The sequence below is a fragment of the Panthera leo genome, chromosome C1, assembly GCF_018350215.1.
Source record: "Panthera leo isolate Ple1 chromosome C1, P.leo_Ple1_pat1.1, whole genome shotgun sequence".
Lineage (NCBI taxonomy): Eukaryota > Metazoa > Chordata > Mammalia > Carnivora > Felidae > Panthera > Panthera leo.
The window spans coordinates 198,277,299-198,299,253 of record NC_056686.1 but is presented as its reverse complement, the minus strand read 5'-3'; the positions used below and the strand labels follow the sequence as shown (position 1 = coordinate 198,299,253).

Genomic DNA, 21,955 nt, shown 5'->3' with positions numbered 1-21,955 from the left:
AATGGCTGCGCTAGAGACCCAAATTCTTTGTCTTTCTGCTTTGCCATCCTCAGGTTGGTGGCTTTGTCCTCACCAATCTCCCTCCAGTGGTTATAGGGTGATAGCCACAACTGCACATGTGACTGTGTCCACCATTAAAAGAAGGACTAAAACCCTTCCTAGAATCCTTCCACTGGACTTCCCCTTATGTCTTACTGGTCAGAACTGGTCACGCGGTTCGTGTTGACATACTTCATGGTTGGAGGCAGGGAAGGTTCTTGAAGAGTGGATATCTGGAAAAATGGGATTCTGTTAGCGTGGAGGAAGTGAGCATTGCCGCACTGCAGTCAGGTATACAAAGTGGGGATGGCAGTCCAAATCTGAGGAAACAGAACTCATAGACAAGGAAGCATAAAGAATCTTTGAAATCTGAGAAACTAGTTAGTGTGAGAGGAGCACAAGGTATATTATCAGAGAAGAACCAGAGGTCAAGAGTGAAGTTGAGATCAGAATGTAAAAGGCTTTGGCTCCCCCCAGGAGGAGTTTAGACATTACTACGCAACAGGGCACTCTTGTGCATTTTCAGTGTATTGGGACCGCAGAGGACAGCTGAGAGTGGGCCAAGACCAAAACCTGGTTAGGAGGCTGTGTGGTAAACAGAACTCTGATGGGAAATGGTGGTGTGATGTGGGCAGGGAGAGAAGAAGAGGGTTTTTCAAGAGAGGGGTGTGGTGGGTGCACTCAGCTGCTCAGATAGGGGAAGAGGAGAGAAAGGGATGAGTTCAGGTCAAAGATGTGGTCATAGCTGCTGTCGCAGGCTGGTTACCTTTGTGCTCTGACAACTGTTTATCTCCTGCCTTCTCCTGGACGTCAGCCCTGCAAGTGTGCACCAAGGTGGTTTTCATAATGAACTGCAGGAGAAAGTAGAAATCTTTCTACTTTACTAGTAGAAATTTACTAGTTTACAAAGAAGAAAGCTGAAACCTAGTATGATTTGCTCATGGTTAACGAGCCATTAAAAAAAACGGAAGAAAGAAAGTAGGGTTTTTTTGAATGGACTAGTGAGAACTTGAATTTCTTAAATCTTAGGTCAGTACTCATTCAGTTCCACCATACTTAATAGGTGTAAATTGGCATGTATTTATTCATTTGGACTTGAACTCTACTGGCAGAACATAGCATGACTGAGTTGTCATTTGCCAATGTTCCTTTTATGAAAAGCTGGAGAAGAATTACATCAAATGTGTCAAAAACAAAGATACCTTTACGGTGGTCTTGGAGTGTGAACATGGCGATGTCCTCAGAAAAGAGGAAGTTGTTTACCCCCCCTCAGTTCTACCCAGTTACTGCTGTGTTTTTATAAAGTGTAAGAAGCCTGTACCTTCTGCATGTCTCATGGACACGGCCTCACAGTATCATTATTACTATCTTCATGGTAGATTTCTGGTGAAGGAAAAGATAATGGTTATATGGTAAGTCCTAAGGTGAAAGGGTTGTGTCCTTCTGGAATCTGTCTTCCCTCAGCTGCTGCCAGACCCCCTTTCACTCATCATTTTTCAGCCACGTTGCACCGCCTCACTGTTTCTAGAATCCACCAGCATGCTCCCATTTCAAGTCCTCAGCACCAGCTGTTTTCTCTGACAGGGACAATTGTAGGGAACTGGACATAGATGTGGCACTCTGCATCACTCCCTTTAAATCCCACTCGGGTGTCGTCCTATCCAAGAGGGTTCTGTACTACTGTTTCTCAAGTAGCAGCCTCCCAGGGCTTTGTATCCTCCCAACCCTGCTTTATTTTCCCTTACCACTGATCATTTGACAAAATACATTTTTATTTTATTGGGTTTCTACCCTCCCTTCCAGTTAGACTATAACCTGCATGAGGTCAAGGACTTGCCTCTTTTGTTAATGTAGCAACCCCAGTACTGAGAACAGTGTCTGGCAAATAGTAGGTGCTCTCAATAAATGTATGTTAAATGCATGAGAGAGTACTAGAGGGCCCTCCCTGATACATGCTTGCTCCTAAAACCAGGACAAGTGCTTAATAGCTGAGTCTGAATTCCTTCAGATTTGTGATTTCCAAGTCCTGGGAGCTGCTTCAGGAAGAGCATCATGTGGAAGGAATTGGGTGATAAGTGTGTGGGGTTTGAGTGTCTTTACTTCCAATCTAGAATTTTTGTTTCATGGTTGTTGGAAGGCATTGTTTGAAATCTGAGAAGCTATCTCTAGTGACTTAAAAGGCTGTTGCTGTGTTCATTTTGTTACTTCTCTGCCCATGCTCCTTTTGAGTAGCATTTTTATCCTTTTTCTTTTCATAATTTCAAACCCTATTTTTTATAAACATTAATTAAGAATTTAAGAAAAATTTTCATAAGAGTTTAATGCCATGTACATAGCAACTAATATCTATAAAATCAGGGTATTGAACCCTTGGATGTGTTCTGAACATCTTTTGAACCTCATGGTGAATAACCTCTGCTTATTCAAACCACGTGCCTCCTCACCCACAGCTCCTGCCCCCAACAGTTGTGTGGCTTTGGTGGCTGTTTGCTTTATGTTGTTGTTGTTGTTGTTGTTGTTGTTAATAGTATTCCTTAACTATGAGAAATTAGTGTCGTTTTCTATTTTTTGTTCAGACTTACAAACGATGATAGGAAAATGCTTGACCCACTTTGGTGCTCTTCTCAGGCTGATGGAGATAGTATCATATGCTATATATATAGAATTGATATCTTTTCACTCTTGTATTTTGTACAGAGAACTCATTTAGCTGAAGTGGAGTTACATAAACTGGAAAGTAACGTGTTCCATTTAGAGCTATTTTTATGGCACATATTTGTATAACTGACAATTATTGAATCACTATTTTTTACTATTATTTAGTAATTGAATGATCCATCAAGTGCACTACACTATTTTCATCTTAGGGAATGTTTACAGTGTTTAGGTTAGACATGGTAAAAGCACCTTATAACTTAGTGAATAGGAAAGATAACATATACAGAAATGTGATGTCAATATGTGTGTGATGTGTATAGCATGTCCAGTCAGACCTTTGCAACTTGAACCTCAGATGAATAATTCAGGAAACAACATTTTTTTGAGAAAGAGAGCGAGCATGTGTATGCGAGTCAGGGAGAAGCAGAGCAAGAGGGAGAGAGACTCTTAAGCAGCCTACATGCTCAGCAATGTGGGACTCAGTCTCATGAATATGAGATCATGACCTGAGCAGAAATCAAGAGTGACACGTTTAACCAACTGAGCCACCCAGGTGCACTTAGGAAACGGAACTTTTTTTTTTTTTCTTTAATTTTTTAAAAAATGTTTATTTATTTTGAGAGAGAGAGGACAGAGTGCAAGTCGGGGAGGGGCAGAGTGAGAGGGAGACACAGAATCCGAAGCAGGCTCTAGGCTCCAAGCTGTCAGCACAGATCCCAACGCGGGGCTCGAACCCACAGACCATGAGATCATGAACTGAGCTGAAGTTGGATGCCCAACTGACTGAGCCACCCAGGCGCCCCAGGAAACTGGACATCAACTTTAGTTTTCAAATAGTTTTCAAGTTTCAAGACTCAAGTGCTGAATATCGCCATTAGAAAAACCTTTCATAGAAATTTTTTTAAAATGTTGTGTATGTACTTACTTAATACATGGCAGAATTTCATTGAATATATTTTGAGCGAATGAATGATTAGAATCGATCTGTTTATAGATGTAGGTAACAACTTAGTGTTATAGGGTACGGCATTAGACTATGAATTATCACTACATTGATATGTGAATATTTAAACACTAACTTTCTCTAATCTAGTTGTTGAACTGCACTGGTGATCAGACCATACTGTTTCACTTTGTTCTTCAGAGCTTTTGAGAACCCCAAAATCCCATGCATACAAAGTCACACACGTTGGAGGGCCTTCTGTCTTGTATTTGAAAATTACAGTACTGTGTTTGGCTTTTTATTCTTTAACACAATAGTGCTGATTTACTTTTTGTTTTCTTCTTTGCCGGGACATTGCTTGTCTTTTATCAGGTAGCTTTTGGCTGACTCACTCCAATTCCATTTGTTAAATTCTCTTGGCTGCTGTTGAAGACATTAGCTCATTGTTTCTTTGAATCTTTCACTTGATGCTATCCATTGGTGTTTTCTCTTTATACTTGTTGTTTTTGTCTCCTGGAAGTTCTACTTCTTTCTGTACAACTGAAAATATTGGTCTTTGTTAGAGCAATTCTTTTTCATAGCTGCATTGAGGTATTACTGTTGGTGGATCTAGTCTATCTTCTGTATTTTCTTGTCTGTTTTAATTGTCTTGGTTTTGATAGGTAACTGTTTTGATGTTAAGAATTTGTTTTCTTGGGACACCTGGGTGGCTCAGTCGGTTGAGCGTCCAACTTCGGCTCAGGTCATGATCTCGTGGTCTGTGAGTTTGAGCCCCGCGGCGGGCTCTGTGCTGACAGCTCGGAGCCTGGAGCCTGCTTCGGATTGTGTCCCCCGCTCTGTCTGCCCCTCCCCCACTCATCCTCTGTCTCTCTCTCTCTCAGAAATAAACATTTAAAAAAATTAAAAAAAAAAAAAGAATTTGTTTTCTGTTTTTGAGCTCAGTGTTGTTAGACGCTTTACTGTTCTTTGATTTATTTTTTATTTTTTTTAACATTAATTATTATTGAGAGATAGGGAGATACAGAGCATGAGGAGGCAAGGGGCTGAGAAATGGAGAGACACAGACTCTGAAGCAGACTCCAGGCTCTGAGCTGTCAATACAGAGCCTGACGTGGGGCTCGAACTCACAAACAGCGAGATCATGACCTGAGCCGAAGTCGGACGCTTAACTGACTGAACCACCCAGGCGCCTCTAGTGTTCTTTGATTTTTTTACATAATCTCAGTTTAAAATGAAAAGACCAGGGGTGCCTTGGGTGGCTTAGTCGGTTAAGCCCCTGACTTTTGGTTTCAGCCCAGGTCATGATCTCATGGTTTGTGAGTTTGTGCCTGGCATCAGGCTTCATGCTTGCAGTGCAGAGCCTGCTTTGGATTCTCTGTCCCCCTCTCTGTGCCCCTCCCCTGCTTGCACACACTCTCTCAAAATTAAAAAAAAAAAAAAAAGACCAAACCAAGTTTAACTTTAGTAGAATAAGTTAGTGGAGGGGAGATAGGGAATTAATAATTTTAAGTGGGTGTTTTGGGTTACTTAAGAAAAGAAGGTGGAACTCCTCACTGGCTTAGTCGGTAGAATATGCAACTCTTGATCTCAGGGTCGTGAGTTCGAGCCTCACGTTGGGTGCAGAGATTATAAATAATTTTTTTAAGAAAGGCTTACTGGTGACAGAATGAAGTTATAAAATTCTGGAGAGATCCAGTTTAGAATCAAGGAAACAAGATGCCCTGCGTTTACATTACTATTTAGCATATTATTCTGGGGTGAGGTGGGGAGGAAGGACTATAAATTATTCAAATGCATTGAGCATTAGGTTCTGAGCCACAATTCGATGGAAATTATGGGGAATTACTAGATAGAGGAAGATAAATACTGAGATTCAAACTTCTATCAAGTGAAAGTTAATAGGTTTCTTTAGTTTTTAAATGATTTTAACACTGTGGTATCTCCCCTTTCATTAATAGACAAACACTGGTCAGCGTAGGGATGGACCTCTCGTGCTTATAGGCAGCGGGCTTTCTTCAGAACAGCAAAAAATGCTCAGTGAGCTTGCAGTGATTCTTAAGGCTAAAAAATGTGCTGAATTCGACAATACAGGTGAGGATTTTTATATACTTACTTATTTTTGTCTGAAAAAAATTTTAAATAGGCAATCCTATTTTATTTGTAGAATTCCCCTCATCAATTATATGTTTTAATCATTGGGGAATGGCAGTATACTTTGAATCTTATAATCTAAAATGTTTTTACAGACCTAATTTAGTCAGGAAATGTAAAGTTTAAAGCTTTGCACATATTTTAGGACAGAACAGTGTGTCAGAAGGGCAAACTTATGTGTTTGCTAATGACAAATAAATTGTGTGCAATGTAATACTTTAATTCTTTAATTACAATTTGAAAATAAAAGAAAAATATATGTTAATGTGGCTTTAAGATACATGGTTTATGATCTGGTTTTTCATGTTGTTGGTCAGGATGGAGAGTGATACTTAGTTTAAAAAGTCTTATATCTAAGTATACAAATGGTTGCTTTTGAAGAAAATTCAGATTATGAAGCACAGACTAGTTATAATCATTGAAGAATTTTTTTGGTATATATTTGTTTCTGTTACTTCTTTTTTTGTATTCTAGTAACTCATGTCATTGTTCCTGGAGATACAGTTCAAAGTACCCTAAAATGTATGCTTGGGATTCTCAATGGATGTTGGATCTTAAAATTTGAATGTAAGTATTAGATTTGGGAGAACTACAAAATGAATTGAGTAGATTAATTTCATTTAAAAAAAAAATTTTTTTTTAATGTTTATTTATTTTTGAGAGAGAGACAGAATGTGAGTGGGTTAGGGGCAGAGAGAGAGGGAGACACAGAAGCAGAAGCAGGCTCCAGGCTCTGAGCTGTCAGCACAGAGCCCGATGCGGGGCTCGAACTCACGAGCTGTGAGATCATGACCTGAGCTGAAGTCGGATGCTCAACTGACTGAGCCACCCGGGCACCCCAATTAATTTCATTTTTTATGGTGTACTACTGCCAATAATTATTCAAGGAACTTAACGCTAATTTTTCTTACCTCTGGTTAGTCGCTGCAGTTTGAAAAAGCTTCCTTCCTATGTTGGTGGTATTGTTTAGATGTTCTTGATGAGTGTCCACAGAATTTTTTAGTCTTTTTTAAAGTCTTCTTTTTCACAATAGGAACTATTTTAATAAAGAGTAAATGGGTTTTAAGCTTCCAGCAATCCAACAATATATGTAACTTAAACACATTTTAAATATACTACCATGACGTGAAATAATTTGTTGCTTTTGCCTTATGATTTCTAAAAACTGTGTATGCTTTCTTAGTGATCCAGTATATTCTAGGAAGCTGTTAGGAGTTAGACTGCCTTGTACTCCCTGATTTGGGGCGATTGCACCAGACATTATCCAAACTCTTACCTGCTTCTGGTTGGTCCAGCACCACCACCTGCAGAGCTGCCTTCTACCTCCCCTGCTCTCACTTGTTTGCTTTTCCTGACCTTGGATTCACTTAGGACTTCAGACAGAAAGAAAGCTCATATGGAGTTACTTCCTATTCTTCAGTAGCTGAAGTATCTACTTTTGATACGATGGCTGAAGTAGGACAATGTGTATACCTTTTGTGTTAACTAATTTTTTAGAAAAGAGTAATGGCTGTAAAGAGGTTGCCCAGGGAGTCTTGTGATGATGCAGCTGAGCGTCTGGACCCCAGTGGTGGGTACATCACACAGGGCTACACATGTGATTGAATTGTATAGACCTGCACACACTCGTGTGCACGCATGTAGCTGAGTGCGTGTATAACTATGAAATCAGAATAAGCCCTATAGGTTGTATCAGTGTCAGATTCTTCTGTAGTGTGTGGGGTGTTAACATTGGACACTGGAGGAAGGGCGCATGGGACATCTCTGCATCCTCCTATGAATCTGTAATTATTTCAGTTAAAAGTTAAAAGTTAAAAAAGAGTAGTATTTTAGATGAAACTTTCTTTGTAAGAAGCGAATGATGGATTAGAATTAGCTTTAAGAAACTTTATGTTATGGCTTTGTGCTTTGAAGGTTTTATGATAGAAATGCTTGATTTACCAATATCTTAATTGTGTTATTAATTTAATCTCAGTTTGAAATTAATTTGGTTTGTAGAACAGTTTCCCTTTAGCAGTTGGTATTCATGTCCTTTTTAAAGGCAGCCGCCACTCTCCTTGCGATGCCCGTGTCCACCCAGAGGTCAGACCCAGCTGAGGCTACGACTAGCACTGCCACTCATCTGTTCTCGTCCCTAACTGTTACTAGTCTCTCCTTTGGTCTCTCCTGGTCATGGCCAATTTAAGAAGTATAATAAGCAATTGGACTGGGTTATTACGTACATAGAAAAAAAATTTCTGCTTTACTCTTATTTTTGAACCTCTTTTTACCTTTCAAATCTGTGGCAAGTTTTATTGGGCTTCAGTCATTTTAAAACATTGATTTAAAATGGTTCCATGATGGTAGATGCTGTTTTACTGAACCTGCTGCAGAAATTTTGCCAGTGGTTATCAGAAGGAGTGGGTTTTCATAATAATAAGGTCTTAACAATGAAGAAGTCGTGTGAAATTTTGAATGTTAAGGCATTGCCGGTTAAGTCTAGTTCTTGTGAATATGTTCAACTTGCATCTAGTTAAATATACAGGCTACGTGATTGGTTTCCATAAAATCTGCCTTTAAGAAATGGAAGTTTTGTCAGTTTAATGGCTTAGCCATGTCATTTTTATAGAATCACCATGGACTCAAACTGACTCAATAGTGTGCCATTTGGTGATTCTCAGTCGTGAATAACACTCCAGTGTCAGTGCTTCTGTGGGATAAGGGATGCATGGGATCTCTTACTGATTTTAAGACAGTTACTGTAAATAGTCACTGGGTGTATCAACAGAAGGCAAGAAACTGCAAATACCTTCTCTTCTAGTCTTTATTTCTCACTACATTGATCTTAATGTCAGACGTGTCAGTTTGATTTTTAAAAATGTTCAAGTCTATTCAAAACTGTCTGAAAACATCCACATTGAAGAAAGATGAGGTGAACCAAAGCTTTCAAAATTAATTGTAAAGATTTATGACTTATTAAAACTAGGTCTTGTGTTTGAAGATATCCATTAGCTTGCTGGTAGACAAAATCTTTATTGGCTTAACTATACAGAAATGTCACTATTATCTTTTTATGGGATTTTCCATAAACCAAGAAGATTCAAGTGGGATTTTTTTGTTTTTTTTTTTTGAGGGGAAGTGGCACAAGGGCGGGAGGGAGAGAAGAGAAAGCGAAAGAGAAAGAAAGAGAAAGAAAAAAGCAAGCAGGGCTCACCTGAAGTAGGGCTCATGTACACCTGAAGCAGGCCTCAAGCTTATCCAAAACAGGGCTTGAGCTCTCCCAATGTGAGACTCGAACTCATGAACCATGAGATCATGACCTGAGCCGAAGTCAGATGCTTAACAACTGAACTACCCAAGAGTCGTCAAGAGGAAATTTTATCTAAACTTTTCTCTGTGGATAATTGACTCATTTAACAAATTAAACAAATTTGAACACACGAACACTAGAGAATTACTGCTAAATTTAATTATTGGATATTTTCTGTTTAACCATGTTTTGTCTTACTTGGTCCATCTCTTATTTTTTCCCATGTGATATGTGAGAGTATATTACAGTGTCGTAGTTAATGCATATACCAACAAAGATTCTGAGATTAAGCCATAGTGATACTGTTGTACCAGCCATCTGTTTTGTAGTTTTTATTTCGTAGAAATGGGAAATAGAGATAGGAAAAGTTCCTTAAGATTAAATTTGAGGGCTTACGCCCTGGTCTGGTGCCAGTTCCTCACAGGCAACGTAGAACCATCATTGTCCAAAGGTTGTTAAAACATGTCTAGAATGAAAAAAATAGAAGATGCATGAATACGTAATTTTTATCGCCCTTCTAGACTGTGAGTAAGGTGGCACTGCGTGCTAAAGATGTAACCTAGCCTTCAAAAGGGGGAAACCTCTTTTACTGACCTGTCCTTGTAGTACCCTGCTTTCAAAATTTCCTCCAGCCTAACCTTTAAAAAAAAATTTCTTTTGCCTTTTCATTTCTCATCTCAGTGTGAAGAGGAGAGCAGATGGCTGTCATCTTTTCTTAAGTAATCTCTCTCTCTTGCCCACTCTCATCTCAGTTTAAATACAGTTGCTGCTGGAGAAGGTTTGAAATTCCTTAGCACCAGAGGGCATTGCTGGGGGAACGTGCCCAACATTTTACATTGGGCTGGCGTCTGTGAGGTGAGGAGGCACCACATAGGGTACTTTGTTTTTGCTTTTGTTTTTGTTTTAGTTGAGGACGATGGAACCTAAAAGACAATCGTTATACCATCATATAACCTCGTAGTCAGGTTAACAGACTCACACTTTTCCATTACAATGTTTCTTCAAATTGTATTCACTTCAATAAAATAGAATCTGTTCAGTTCTATTTAAACTTTGCTAATTACCAAAAAGTAAATATACCAAAGCATTCTATCAACTAAGATTGATAGGCAACTTCATGCTTACAGAAATCCTTCACCAAAAATGCTCTGAGGATTATTTTTTTGAAAGAAGTAACATCTTTTGGGGCACCTGTGTGGTCCAGTTAGGTAAGCCTTTGACTTCGGCTCAGGTCATGACCTCACAGCTCGTGAGTTCGAGCCCCGCACCGGGCTCTCTGTGCTGACAGCTCGGAGCCTGGAGCCTGCTTCGGTTTTTGTGTCCTCCTCTCCCTGTCTGCCCCTCCCTCATTCATGCTCTGTCTCTCTGTCTCTCAAAAATAAATAAACATTAAAAAAAAAAAACAAAAAAAAAACATCTTTTGATCTAATAGCCCCACTTCTGAGAATTTGTCCTAAGCCAGAAATACGGAAGAAATACGGAAAATAACATTTTCATTGTTATTTGTAATAGCAGGACATAGGGGGAATAAATATGAAAGAATTAAGAAAAGTTTAAAGATAGTTTCTGAAAAAAAATCATGTTATTGTACGATAATGGTTACATTTGAAGTATTATAAAAAAGGATTGTTTACATTTTAAAAAAGCATAAAACAATTATATCTTCACTTTTAACCCTAGATAAATGTGTGAAAGCATACAGGCAAAGGAACAATCAAAAGAAAACTGGTGGATTAATAGGCAGAGTCCTATTTGTAACACTTTTGAAAACAATGTGTGTCGGTTGAGTGAAATCCATGCTCTCTGGAAGAAATTTAGCTTCTCAAATTTGAATAACAATTAGAAAGTATATCTTCTTTTTCAACTTTCCAAAGATTAATTGTATAGGTAAGAGCTTCAGTGTTTATCAGGAAAGTTAGAACCTGTGTGTACATTTCTGTAGTCTAACATGCCAGATCTTTTACACCTGTTCTCTAGACTACCAAGGACATTTTGTTATGGTGATTGTCCTGCCAATCAAAGAGGAAATTCCTACATACATAAACTTTAAATATATGACTAAAAAAGAATACCAAGTACGAATTTTTAAATTATTTTATTAAGAAGAGGTTTTGGATATTAGACTGAGTTTGATCTTTAACCACAACTCTAAAAAGGGAATTATTTTGATATTATGAATAATACAGGGTTTTAGAATTGATACCCATATTTTGCCTAAGAAAATTTTATGATACAGCCTATAATACATTTTTAAGATAGAATTTGACCTGCTTCTCAATATACGTTAAGTAAAATAAATAAATTCAGCATACTACCCCATGAAGAAATCTGTTTTTATATATAAATATGTTTGTAGTTAGAATACTGGCCTAAAAAGTAGCCAGAAATAGCCAGTTGTTAACTGGTATTTATATAGAATTACAAAACCTAATGATCTGCAGTTGTGTTTCCTGTGATATCCCAAGTCTAGATGTTGATGATGGCCTGAGTGGAACACTGAGCTTTTATTTTATATTTTCAGCCTTCATTTCATTGTCCTTCCACTCTTTTCTGTGGCATTTTGTAATATGGGACTTATTTCTTCTTGTACTGGCCACCCAGGTTTTCAGAAATTGCAGGGAGAGCATAAGTTGTTTTTCCATTTTTTTGTCACAGTTGTGTAAGGTTTCCTGTGATGATTTCCTTTTTTCTAAAGTTTAGTGATATCATAGGCTCTTTGCTTAAAAAGCGCAACTGAAAAGCATTTGAAAAATAAATTATTTTGTTTGTACAATTTGGATATTCATTTTTAATAGAGTCAGAGGGTAAATTCTTCAATATTTATTTTACTAATATTTTGAGTTCCATAAGTGTCCACTTTGGATATAATGACGTATTTATTAGGACTTAATTTTGACATAGAATGATGTTTGATTCTGTATTTTATTTGTTTATTTTTTTAGGACATTACATGTTGGCTGAGAGTGATCTTTAATTCTGAAATTTTCAGTGCTATTTCAGCTATGGATAGCTCCAGAAAAATAGGAGTTCTTTAAAATAAGGGTTTATTTACTGCTCTAGGTTTTGAAGAAAAAGAGCAGATTCTATAGCCCTTCATGGAGGGGTAGTTTCCCCCTCTGGACATTTAACAGATCTCCATGTGAAAGCTTTATTCCATCTTCATTGTATTCTGTAATCATTTGTGTATAGCTGTGGTTTCAAGGACCTCTTTTTTCCTACTCCTTCCCATTTCCATGATGTAAAACTAGATTTTTTCCCCCTTCTAAAACTAGATTAAGATAAAGCTGATTAAGCTTAGTATAGATTCACAAACATCACCAGCGGTTTGTGAAAATACACATTCATTGATATATGTGATGTTATGAGATGTAGGAGGTTAAGAGTGGTTACTAGAGATTTAGAATGAAGGAATATTTTTCTGTATAGTACAAGCTTCTCTTAAAGCCATTGTAGCCCAGAATCCATAGGCTGCATTACTATGCAAAGATTCCAGGCTTTACTAAGGTAGCCAGAGCTCCCTTAATGACTGAGTTAATGACTTTGAGTTAAGCAGCACTTGGGGAATTGAGCTGCTTTCCCATATATAAAAAAGTAATAAGATCGGGGCCAAAGGAAAGCTTACCTGAAATAGTAGACATGGTCAGGAATATATCTGGGTTAAAAGAATTTCTGAGTTTTAAAAAACCGGTACTTCATTCCTATATTTCTGAAAATGGTAGTTTCAGTCAAAATCCCAAAGCAATGAACATGTGAAAAGGAAGAAAGGATCTAAACTTTTTATAAGGATAGTGGCTGGACACATTATAAAGTATCTATCATTCCGGCATATGTAGAAATCTGTGTTTACATAAATAACATAGCTTATTTACCTAGTTATTTCAGTTTGGAAATTATTAGCTGAGAAAGCTAATAAGTGGTCTTGTATATGCTGCTTATTTCTTCAAAAGAGAGGATAAAGGATAAGTTCTTTCTGCTGAACTATTTTAGTGACGGATGATGAAATAATGACGACTTTGCCAAGTACATGGTATAAACATAACACATTTTTTGGTTAAATTTTAAGAAGTATCTTTTAATTGGAGGAAAGTGGCCTATTTTTAAAGTTTTTTTTAATGTTTATTATTTTTGAGATAGATAGCAAACAGGGAAGGGGCAGAGAGAGTGAGAGAGAGAATCCCAAGCAGGCTTCTCGATATCGGCACAGAGACCAACACAGGGCTAGAACCCACAAACTGCGAGATCATGACCAGAGTGGAAATCAAGAGTCAGACGCTCAACCGACTGAGCCACCCATGTGCCCCAGAAAGTGGTCTATTTTTAAATTTTGACATACATATAGAGAGAATAAGCATTACAGTATATATTGTATTTTGGATGATTTTGTGTCAGTGGCTGTTATGAAAGTTCTGATACTTTGTTTAACACAGAAGATGGGTTTAAGAATTTTTGCTGCAGTTTGCTTAACTTTTTATTGAATAAATAAAAATTTGTAAATACCATCCATTGTTTTGACTTGTTAATTAGGTCATATTTTGCCTGGTAGATTCTTCCATTTCATTGATGATGTTAATGTCTCACTTTAAATTGCTGAAAGTTTCTTTCTTTTTTTTTTTTTTTTACTTTTAGGAAATCTTGGTTTACCTCAAAAGAGGTTCACTAGAAAATTGATACGAATTTGTAATTTTTGTAAATGTTGAGAAGAGTAGCAACTTAGGCATCAGATTAAGTAAAATCATTGATTCACTAAAAACAAAGCCAAATGCATTGTTCGCCCCATACCCCCTCCCCCAGGATAGTCGGCACTTTTTGCCATTTGTTATACTTTTTGCTAATCTCTTAAAAAATATGGATCCTCCTACTTAGTCATCTACTAAGTGGTTATATGACTTATTGTAAGAGAGGTACAATACCTTAAATCTGTGTAGAAAATGCCTGGCATTTCCTTAGATGCTTCATTTTTTTTTTTTTTTTTTTAAACAAAGAGTAAAGCTTAAAGAAGAAAAAAGATTAAAAAAACTGCTCTAGGAATTGGAAGATATCAGAGTTCTCATCTCCATTGTGTCACTGAGAAAACTGCTTAAATCTCTTAAGACTTCAGTCTCTATCTGAAATGAAGAGGTCGATTAGACAAAGCATCAAGAGTTTCAAATTGGCAGCCTGAGGACCAGAGCAGATACGACTTATGTGGACCAGCTCTGTCCCATGTAGCCATTCAAGTTTCAAGTTTCAAGTTTCCTGTACATTTCCTAGTGGTTGCAGTCTCCCCAGCTTCCTACCACTTAACATGATGTTCCTCACACATTTACCTAATCTGAGGGCCCTCGGAGACACTCGAGTTGCAACCCTTGGACTAGATGTCACTCCTGACTTTCAAAAATTGATGTTTTCTGTGCTGTGACAGCAATTAACAATACTTAGTCATCATTCAAACATGTTATTAAAGACCTGGACACTATTCTTTAATTTTCAGGGGGAAAATGCTTTATTTTGTTCTTTAACTTGATATAAGTGGCACAGAGAGTTGGCAGATTGTTGCTTAGAATAAGAGTACATCAGAGGAATGTATTCTTAATTCAACTCACTAATTAGAGCAATGGATTTTCCTGTCTTACCCTATAGAACTGTACTGAGCATCTGCTATAAAGCTGTAAGTTTTATGATTTGGGGCACCTTCCCACTACAGAAGCACTGAAACAGCCATGCTGCCCTGTTTGTGACTGCCCTGGGCAGTTTGTGACATTCTTGTCTGCTGATTGATACTAATGCCAGCACGGTGCCAGGATCAAAAGATACCAGTGTAATAAATAGGCTTTTTTGACAGTTTAAATAATCAACCAAATAAATTTGCAAAATGGGTAAGCAGCCGGCATAGGCACAGCCCATTTATTTATCCTTGTAGTTAGACATTTGCCATTCACTTGTTACAGTAGTTACCATGGGAGTATTCAGTCCTTGACTTTATATGCTGGCATGTTCATCTAAAGATACTGATAGGAATGTTCTGCAGAGCTATAGGAAAGGAGGTTTAGGAAGGCGGGGCGGGGGGGGGGGGGGCGGGGCTCATGCTGAAGAGATAAGAAGTAAAAAAAAATATTCACATGTAAAATAATGAGTTTAAGGTAAGTCCACGATTTAGATTGCTAATGTTTTTTAGGTTGGTTTTTAATATAGAAACAGTATATGATGTAAGCACACTGGCAGTGTCTCTGGTATGATACTTTGACCTAGTCAAAATTTTTGAGACTCCTTTTCAATAGACAGTACATATTTTAATATTAGCTCCATTAGAAAGATAGTTTTTTACTCAGTGGGCAATTATTAAAAATTACAGTATTTTTGGGGCGCCTGGGTGGCGCAGTCGGTTAAGCGTCCGACTTCAGCCAGGTCACCATCTCGCGGTCCGTGAGTTCGAGCCCCGCGTCGGGCTCCGGGCTGATGGCTCGGAGCCTGGAGCCTGCTTCCAATTCTGTGTCTCCCTCTCTCTCTGCCCCTCCCCCGTTCATGCTCTGTCTCTCTCTGTCCCAAAAATAAATAAAAAACGTTGAAAAAAAAAAAAAAAATTACAGTATTTTTAAAATGCAATTTTTATGCAATGCAGAAACCCAACAGTTTTTATAGAACCATTATATTTATGATAAGTTAGTGAGAATAATAAGATTCAGAAATTCATCATAACAAACTTGGCTAAATATGAATTTTGTATTAAAAACATTGGGAGAAGGCACACCAAAGCATAAGCAAAACTAACAAATTAATAATCACATGATAGGGAATTATAGATATCCCAGAGTTGAATGTTGAATTTGAATATACGTTAATAGTCCCAGGTTAAGAAAAAAGTTCAGTCTCTTGACAGAGCTCTGCTTTTGGAGAGATGGAGAATTCGGTTGTTAAAATCTTCTGACTTTTATATATTAAAGCAGCATCTTGGATCATCTCTATTGAAACATCTCTAAAGCATTTGGCATATTCTCCAAGTTGTCCGTGGACGGGAGACTTCAATTGTGTACCTGTCAAATCCCAGACCTGTCCCAGGCTCTGGGACAAGCACTGTAGTGTCCCTACTGGGTGCCCAGCTGAGCTAGGTGTGTGGACCCACTGAAGAATCTAACAGGAGGGTAGACCTAGGACTGGAAATGAGAGGTGCTGCTGGTAGGCCCTCAGGTTCAAACCATTGTGGGCTGCACTACATGAGGGACTTTTTATTCACCTTCATTTTGGTAATTGGTATAAATAAAAATTTAGATTTGTATAATTGCTGTGAACAGCGTATTGATTTAGGTTTCTCAGAAAAGAAACTAAAATTAGTGTTCAGTACTACTTCATTGTTCAGTCCTCTGAAGGAAAGATTTTTTTATATTTTCTTTACGTGGAAAACATTTTTAATCATATTTTGTTTTAACATAAATAAGGTGTCTGTTTCTGTTTCAGAACAATACTTAAAACAGTGATGGAGAAGAAAAGTCATCTAGGTAAATTGTTTCAGTAAGAAACAAATACTTGATATTTATTTTCCTCTTATCCTTTTTTTTTTTTGTTGTTGTTAGGGGTGAAAGCATGTCTACAAAGAAAAGCATGTGAACAGGAGGAAAAGTATGAGATTCCTGAAGGACCACAGCGAAGCAGGCTCAACAAAGAACAGCTGGTATTTTTCTTTTGTTACTACTTTCATTGTTCTTATTATAACTTTATATCATCACCATCAGGAAAAACTTCTCTTGCCCTTTCAACAAGTACAGGTGACTGATTAAAATTTTAATTGTGCTTATTTCAAGCACTTGATTCTGAGAGATGATCACAATGAGCAGTAAAATCCAGAAGGTGATAATTTCATACTGTTAATGGATTGTTGGCATCTTGAACATTCCCATAAACCTTTCAGAATCTGGGGAGAAGTCTCAGATGCAGAAAGTCACTTGAAAGAAGACTTATGGCTGCTGCTTGTATTGAGTTCCCATATGTCTTTATTGCCACATACTGCAGGTTTAATGGATGCTATTCCATTATCCTGTGTACATATATATATTAGAAATGACGAAGAAGAATTTTCGCAGAAGACAACTGTGAAACTTTTTTATTCAATAGAACACAAAGAAATGTGTTTCATAGCTAATTGGATCCCTAGCCATGGCATCATAACATACTCTACCCCAAGGAATATGTATCTGGAACCCTGGAGGCCACCCTCCCGCCAGGACTGTCCTGGAGACCTGAGGTTGGTAACATATAGAGACCTGAGTAAGGATGGGCAGAACTGGATAAAGATCCAGAGAAATGATGTTACTCCTATAATTTTATTAAATGTAGCCCAGGATCCCTGAAGTACATTTCAGATACCCTAGGAATTCTTGAGGCTTTAAGTCCCACCAAATATGAATAACATTCTGTTAAAAGAAGTGTGATGAGCAGTGTTTGTTTGCTTTTTAAAATACATACCCGCACACACTCATTCCCACATGCATACGCAAAGCACACCTAAAATCTGAAGGGGGGAAAGTACCTGAGATGGTGACTCAAGGAAGCAATCATAAATAGGAAATCTATAAAGCGAAGTCTTTTTCCTGACCCAATAGTGTACTTGAAATGCAGCTTATCCCAGCACTTCTTTGAAGCAGCTTCTTAACTGCTCATGACTATTTATCTTTATTTTCCTCATTCCTATGCAGTGTTTTTAAATGTTTTCATCTGCTTTTAACAAGTTTTTTCTTGTTATTTCAGTTGCCAAAGCTGTTTGATGGCTGCTACTTCTATTTTGGGGGAGCCTTCAAACACCATCCAAAGGACAACCTTGTTAAGCTTGTCACTGCAGCTGGGGGCCAGGTTCTCAGTAGAAAGCCCAAGCCGGACAGCGACGTGACTCAGACCATCAATACTGTCGCGTACCATGCGAAAGCTGACTCCGATCAGCGCTTCTGCACGCAGTATATCATCTATGAGGATCTGTCTAACCATCGCCCAGAGAGGGTGCGGCAGGGCAAAGTCTGGATGGCTCCTTCCAGCTGGTTTATAGATTGTGTGATGTCCTTTGAGTTGCTCCCTCTTGACAGCTAAATATCGCACCAGATTAATGTTTCAAATTGAACTTACACAGTGTGAGAACCAGCCATTGCACTGTTTTCATCATATACATGTTTACAAATAGGTAGACTCATTCATGCACGTTTTTTCCTTGAATTAAAAAAGAAAAAAAAAAACTTATGCCAGATTAGGAATTCATTCTGTGTTTGCCATTTAGATGCTGAGATTGCTTTGAAGGATGTTTCTTTTTAAAACTGGTGTATGTTTTGATTCATCATGTCTTTTTATTCAGATTATCAGCTATTAAAGATTAAGGAGAGAGTTTCAGAACTATGGGTTAAATATACAAGTAGTATCATTATCATCTCAGCCTTTTAATGTTCTTTGATGAAAAAAAATCCACACTTGCTGCCACCAGCAAAAATACTTCCCATCCTTTGGTGAACAAGGAATATTGTCAAATAATTGATTCTGGCTTTATTGTAATGAAAGTAGAGTACCTGGTCCTAATGTACCACCACAGGTGTTAAATTCTTCTGTCTACAATTGTCGTCATCTTACGTTGTGTTTAGTTTCTTATAATGTACGTGGATGTCAGTTCCTACATTTTTATCCCTTTTTATCTATTCATCAAGAAATCATGACTTAAACCATAACATTATTCTTAGGTGGTGAAAACATCGGGCTTATGGTACATATTTTTATTGTATATACTTGCTTATTGTTAGCTATCACTTTGTAACTGTGTTTCTCTACAGTATATGTATGTATAGATACACTTAGAGTATATGTATATATATATACACTTATAAATACATATGCACACTTAGAGCATTTTCTTTAACACATTTTCGTATCAATATTGCTTAGAAGGTCTTACTAGACTAGCAAATTGTCAATCAAATATTAACAAATTAGGAACCAGTCTTTCTCTGGTAGACCTTGCTATATATGCTAAAATAATTGTTTTTGAAGGTCTTAATTTCTTTTTTTGTAAAGGTTTTTTTTTTTTTTTTTTTCCACTTTAGATTGCTGTGGAGGCAGAAGTTGGGGATTACTTGATTTAGAACAGATTTTTGTCCATGTGATACATAAGGCTCTAACAGTAAGTCTAAGGGTAGGAGTGGGAAGGACTTACTTCTAATACCAAGACAGTTAAGGTTTGATGAGAAGAGTGGACAGGACACCACCTGAGAATGGGAGGCCTGGGGGAGGTTCCTCTGATTGAAGTGTTCTCATTTGTGAATGAATCGACAAGGTAAATGAGATCATTTAAAAATATTCTTTAAGAAGCAGAATTCTTGAGTAAGTCTCCCTAGAAATTGAATCTAGTGCTAATATTAAAGACATAGGAAGGGAGACACTGTGGGCCCGGCCAGGTTTGGTCCCTGGTGGGCTAGAGAACAGTTTAAGTCCTGGATGAGAATACTGAGTGTGTGAAGTTAATAAACCTATTAAAGTTCATTTATTTGTAAGTTTGAGATTCTGCGGATTATTTAAAAATAAATTTTATTGTAATTCCTCTTTTGACATGTTACTTTTCCATATCAAGAAATGCACTATGTAAATGCAGTGATAAACTGTGGACCCTGACCTTCAAGGATGAATCGGCTCTGAAAAAGCTCTCCAACCAGTAATGTGTTTGTCCCACATTTCATCCTAATGGAGAATGATGAACACCATAGCACCAAACAAATCTGAGGGGTTAGATAATGTCTGGATTACATAATTTAAGACTCTCTGGGATTTGGGTTGTCATTTTTGACTTATAACTGACTTTTAGTCACTTTCTATTGCCTCATCGGTCACATTTCCTAGACAGGTTTGTGTGTGTTCCTCTGATTTGAATCCCTGTTTGTGAAACAACTTTGAGGGTTGCCGCTCACTCTCCTTCAGTCATTGTCTGTGTTTATCCTCCCTCTCCCTTCGTTGTACTGTGTCTACCACTATTAAGCAGTTGTTTTGTAGTTTTTCTTTGGTTTCTTTAAATATATTTTGACAGCAGTTGGTTGATGTTAAGCTGTTAAATCTTGTGATTTCCGTATAGATACACTTGTAACTGTTTCCATTTTTTGATCATAGATTCCAGCTTCTTTTTTGTTTACTACAAATCATTAAAGTTACTTGTGTTTCTGTATCTCTGTATCTTCTATAGAAGTAGCTCATTCTGCACCGTTGAAGAACAACACAGGTTAGCAAGACCTGTGCTAACAAAAGCTTATCTTTTGGGACATTAATGCATTGCAATTAATTTTGGATAGAAATATTTCTAAAGTATATTAGGCACTTTATTACGTTACATAAATTTGTCTGAATACAATGTAACCTTGATAGTTGGAATCCTCATTAAGGGCATCAGTTATTACAGGATGATTCCTTCATGGTTCCGTTAAAGCCAGAGGGTAGGTGGCTTGGCCACAGTATTACACATGGCTGCTTTCTAGTTCTGCCTGCGTTTTGTAGTTTTTTTCCCCCTTGGCAGCCGCTACTTTGTCACTACTTATCTGTTCCCCTTAATACTTTACCCTATCTAACTTTTTTTTTCTTTTGACTTGCTAAGGAATGAAAACCAGGTGGGAAGTATATTAGAATTATGAGCAAAATGGGGATAAAGAATGTGTGAGGGTTTTGGTGATTCACCCATGAGTTAGATACTTCAATTTTGTAGATAAGATTTACCATTTATTCTGCCTGTCTTGACTTCTTTAGAGACTGCTTTGTGAATTTGGTGATTAGGTGACCTCTGCATGTTTTGGGAGGTTTGATGTTTCTTTGGGACTAAGAAGATTCAGGGAGGGGCAGTCACGTTGCACATTACCTGTAATTATCTCCTTGGGTTGGGGCAAAAACAGTGCCCGTTGTGATTTGAAAGTTCGTGGACCTCATCACAGTCACAGATGTATATTCTCTTCTATAACCAGAACACATTAAAATGACAGGAAATAATATTTAAGAACTGTAAGCCACTTTTTTGTTTGAAGATGGACTGCCCTACAAATTGTGAACTTAACATATGATTTTATCATCAAATCACCCAATAAGTAAAAACTAAGCAATTACAATCTTTTTTCAGTCAGCTAATACATATTATGTTTGGCTACTTAGTTGCATACTGTCTTATGAATTAAGGATTGCTGATTATTTGTGTGCCTTTCTAAGGCACATACTGCACCTTTTGATAACTGGAAGTTGTTAATTAGGATGGCATTGTGGGAGAAGTGGGGAAGGCACCAGACTGTTCTGTGACCTGGCTTAGAAGGTTGATGACTAACTCTCCAGACCCAAGGAGGATTCCTTTGGCCCTCAGTGCTCCCATATGCCTGTGCAGGCCACTTCCAGAAGGTCAGTAAGCCTCCTGTCAGGCTTGGAGATTGGATTAAAGATACTGGTGGGGGTGGGGGGGGGGGGTTGTGGATGGGGGGAGGGGTGGTGAGAGGGCATGACTCCTGTGCAGGCTTTGAAGTCTGTTAGACCTGGATTTGTGTATCATCCCTTTACTAGTTTAGCTAACCTGTGTCTGCGTTTATCAAGTGGGAAAGATGCTCCCCATCTCACGTAGATGTAAAGATGGAAAAAGCATTGAGCACCTTGTTTGTCGCACTCACAGGATCAACCTCCTGAAACCTTGGTGAGCAATATACGTCAGAGACTGCTCTAAAAGCTCATTAAAAGGTGGCTTTGGGTAGCAAGGCTCATCTCAGTCCTCAGTAGTCCTGCCTGTTGTCCCCAGCCTCTGCTCTACTGTTTGCTGTCCTGTCTTCACGTTGCTGGGGTTAGTCTTAACAATGAGGACCTGGCCTGTCTAATTTCTCATCTCTGACCTCTCTCCCCATCTCTGAAGTGTCCCCATCTGTGTG

General features: G+C 37.9%; 1 protein-coding gene across 6 annotated transcripts in view; it reads left to right on the top strand.

Annotated features, from left to right (window-relative positions):
* Positions 1-21,315, top strand: part of BARD1 (BRCA1 associated RING domain 1) — an 83,775-nt gene extending 62,460 nt beyond the window's left edge. For 3 of the 6 annotated variants that reach the window (XM_042950048.1, XM_042950047.1, XM_042950052.1), the window contains 4 exons: positions 5,599-5,731; positions 6,266-6,358; positions 16,628-16,725; positions 17,799-20,235. In XM_042950048.1, the coding sequence (XP_042805982.1) occupies positions 5,599-5,731; positions 6,266-6,358; positions 16,628-16,725; positions 17,799-18,131 (657 nt within the window). In that variant the 3' untranslated portion in view covers positions 18,132-20,235. Of the gene's footprint in view, positions 1-5,598; positions 5,732-6,265; positions 6,359-16,627; positions 16,726-17,798; positions 20,236-21,298 lie in introns of those variants that run through there. The other 3 variants (XM_042950050.1, XM_042950049.1, XM_042950051.1) reach the window with 3 other exon arrangements.
* Positions 21,316-21,955: the final 640 nt, after the last annotated feature.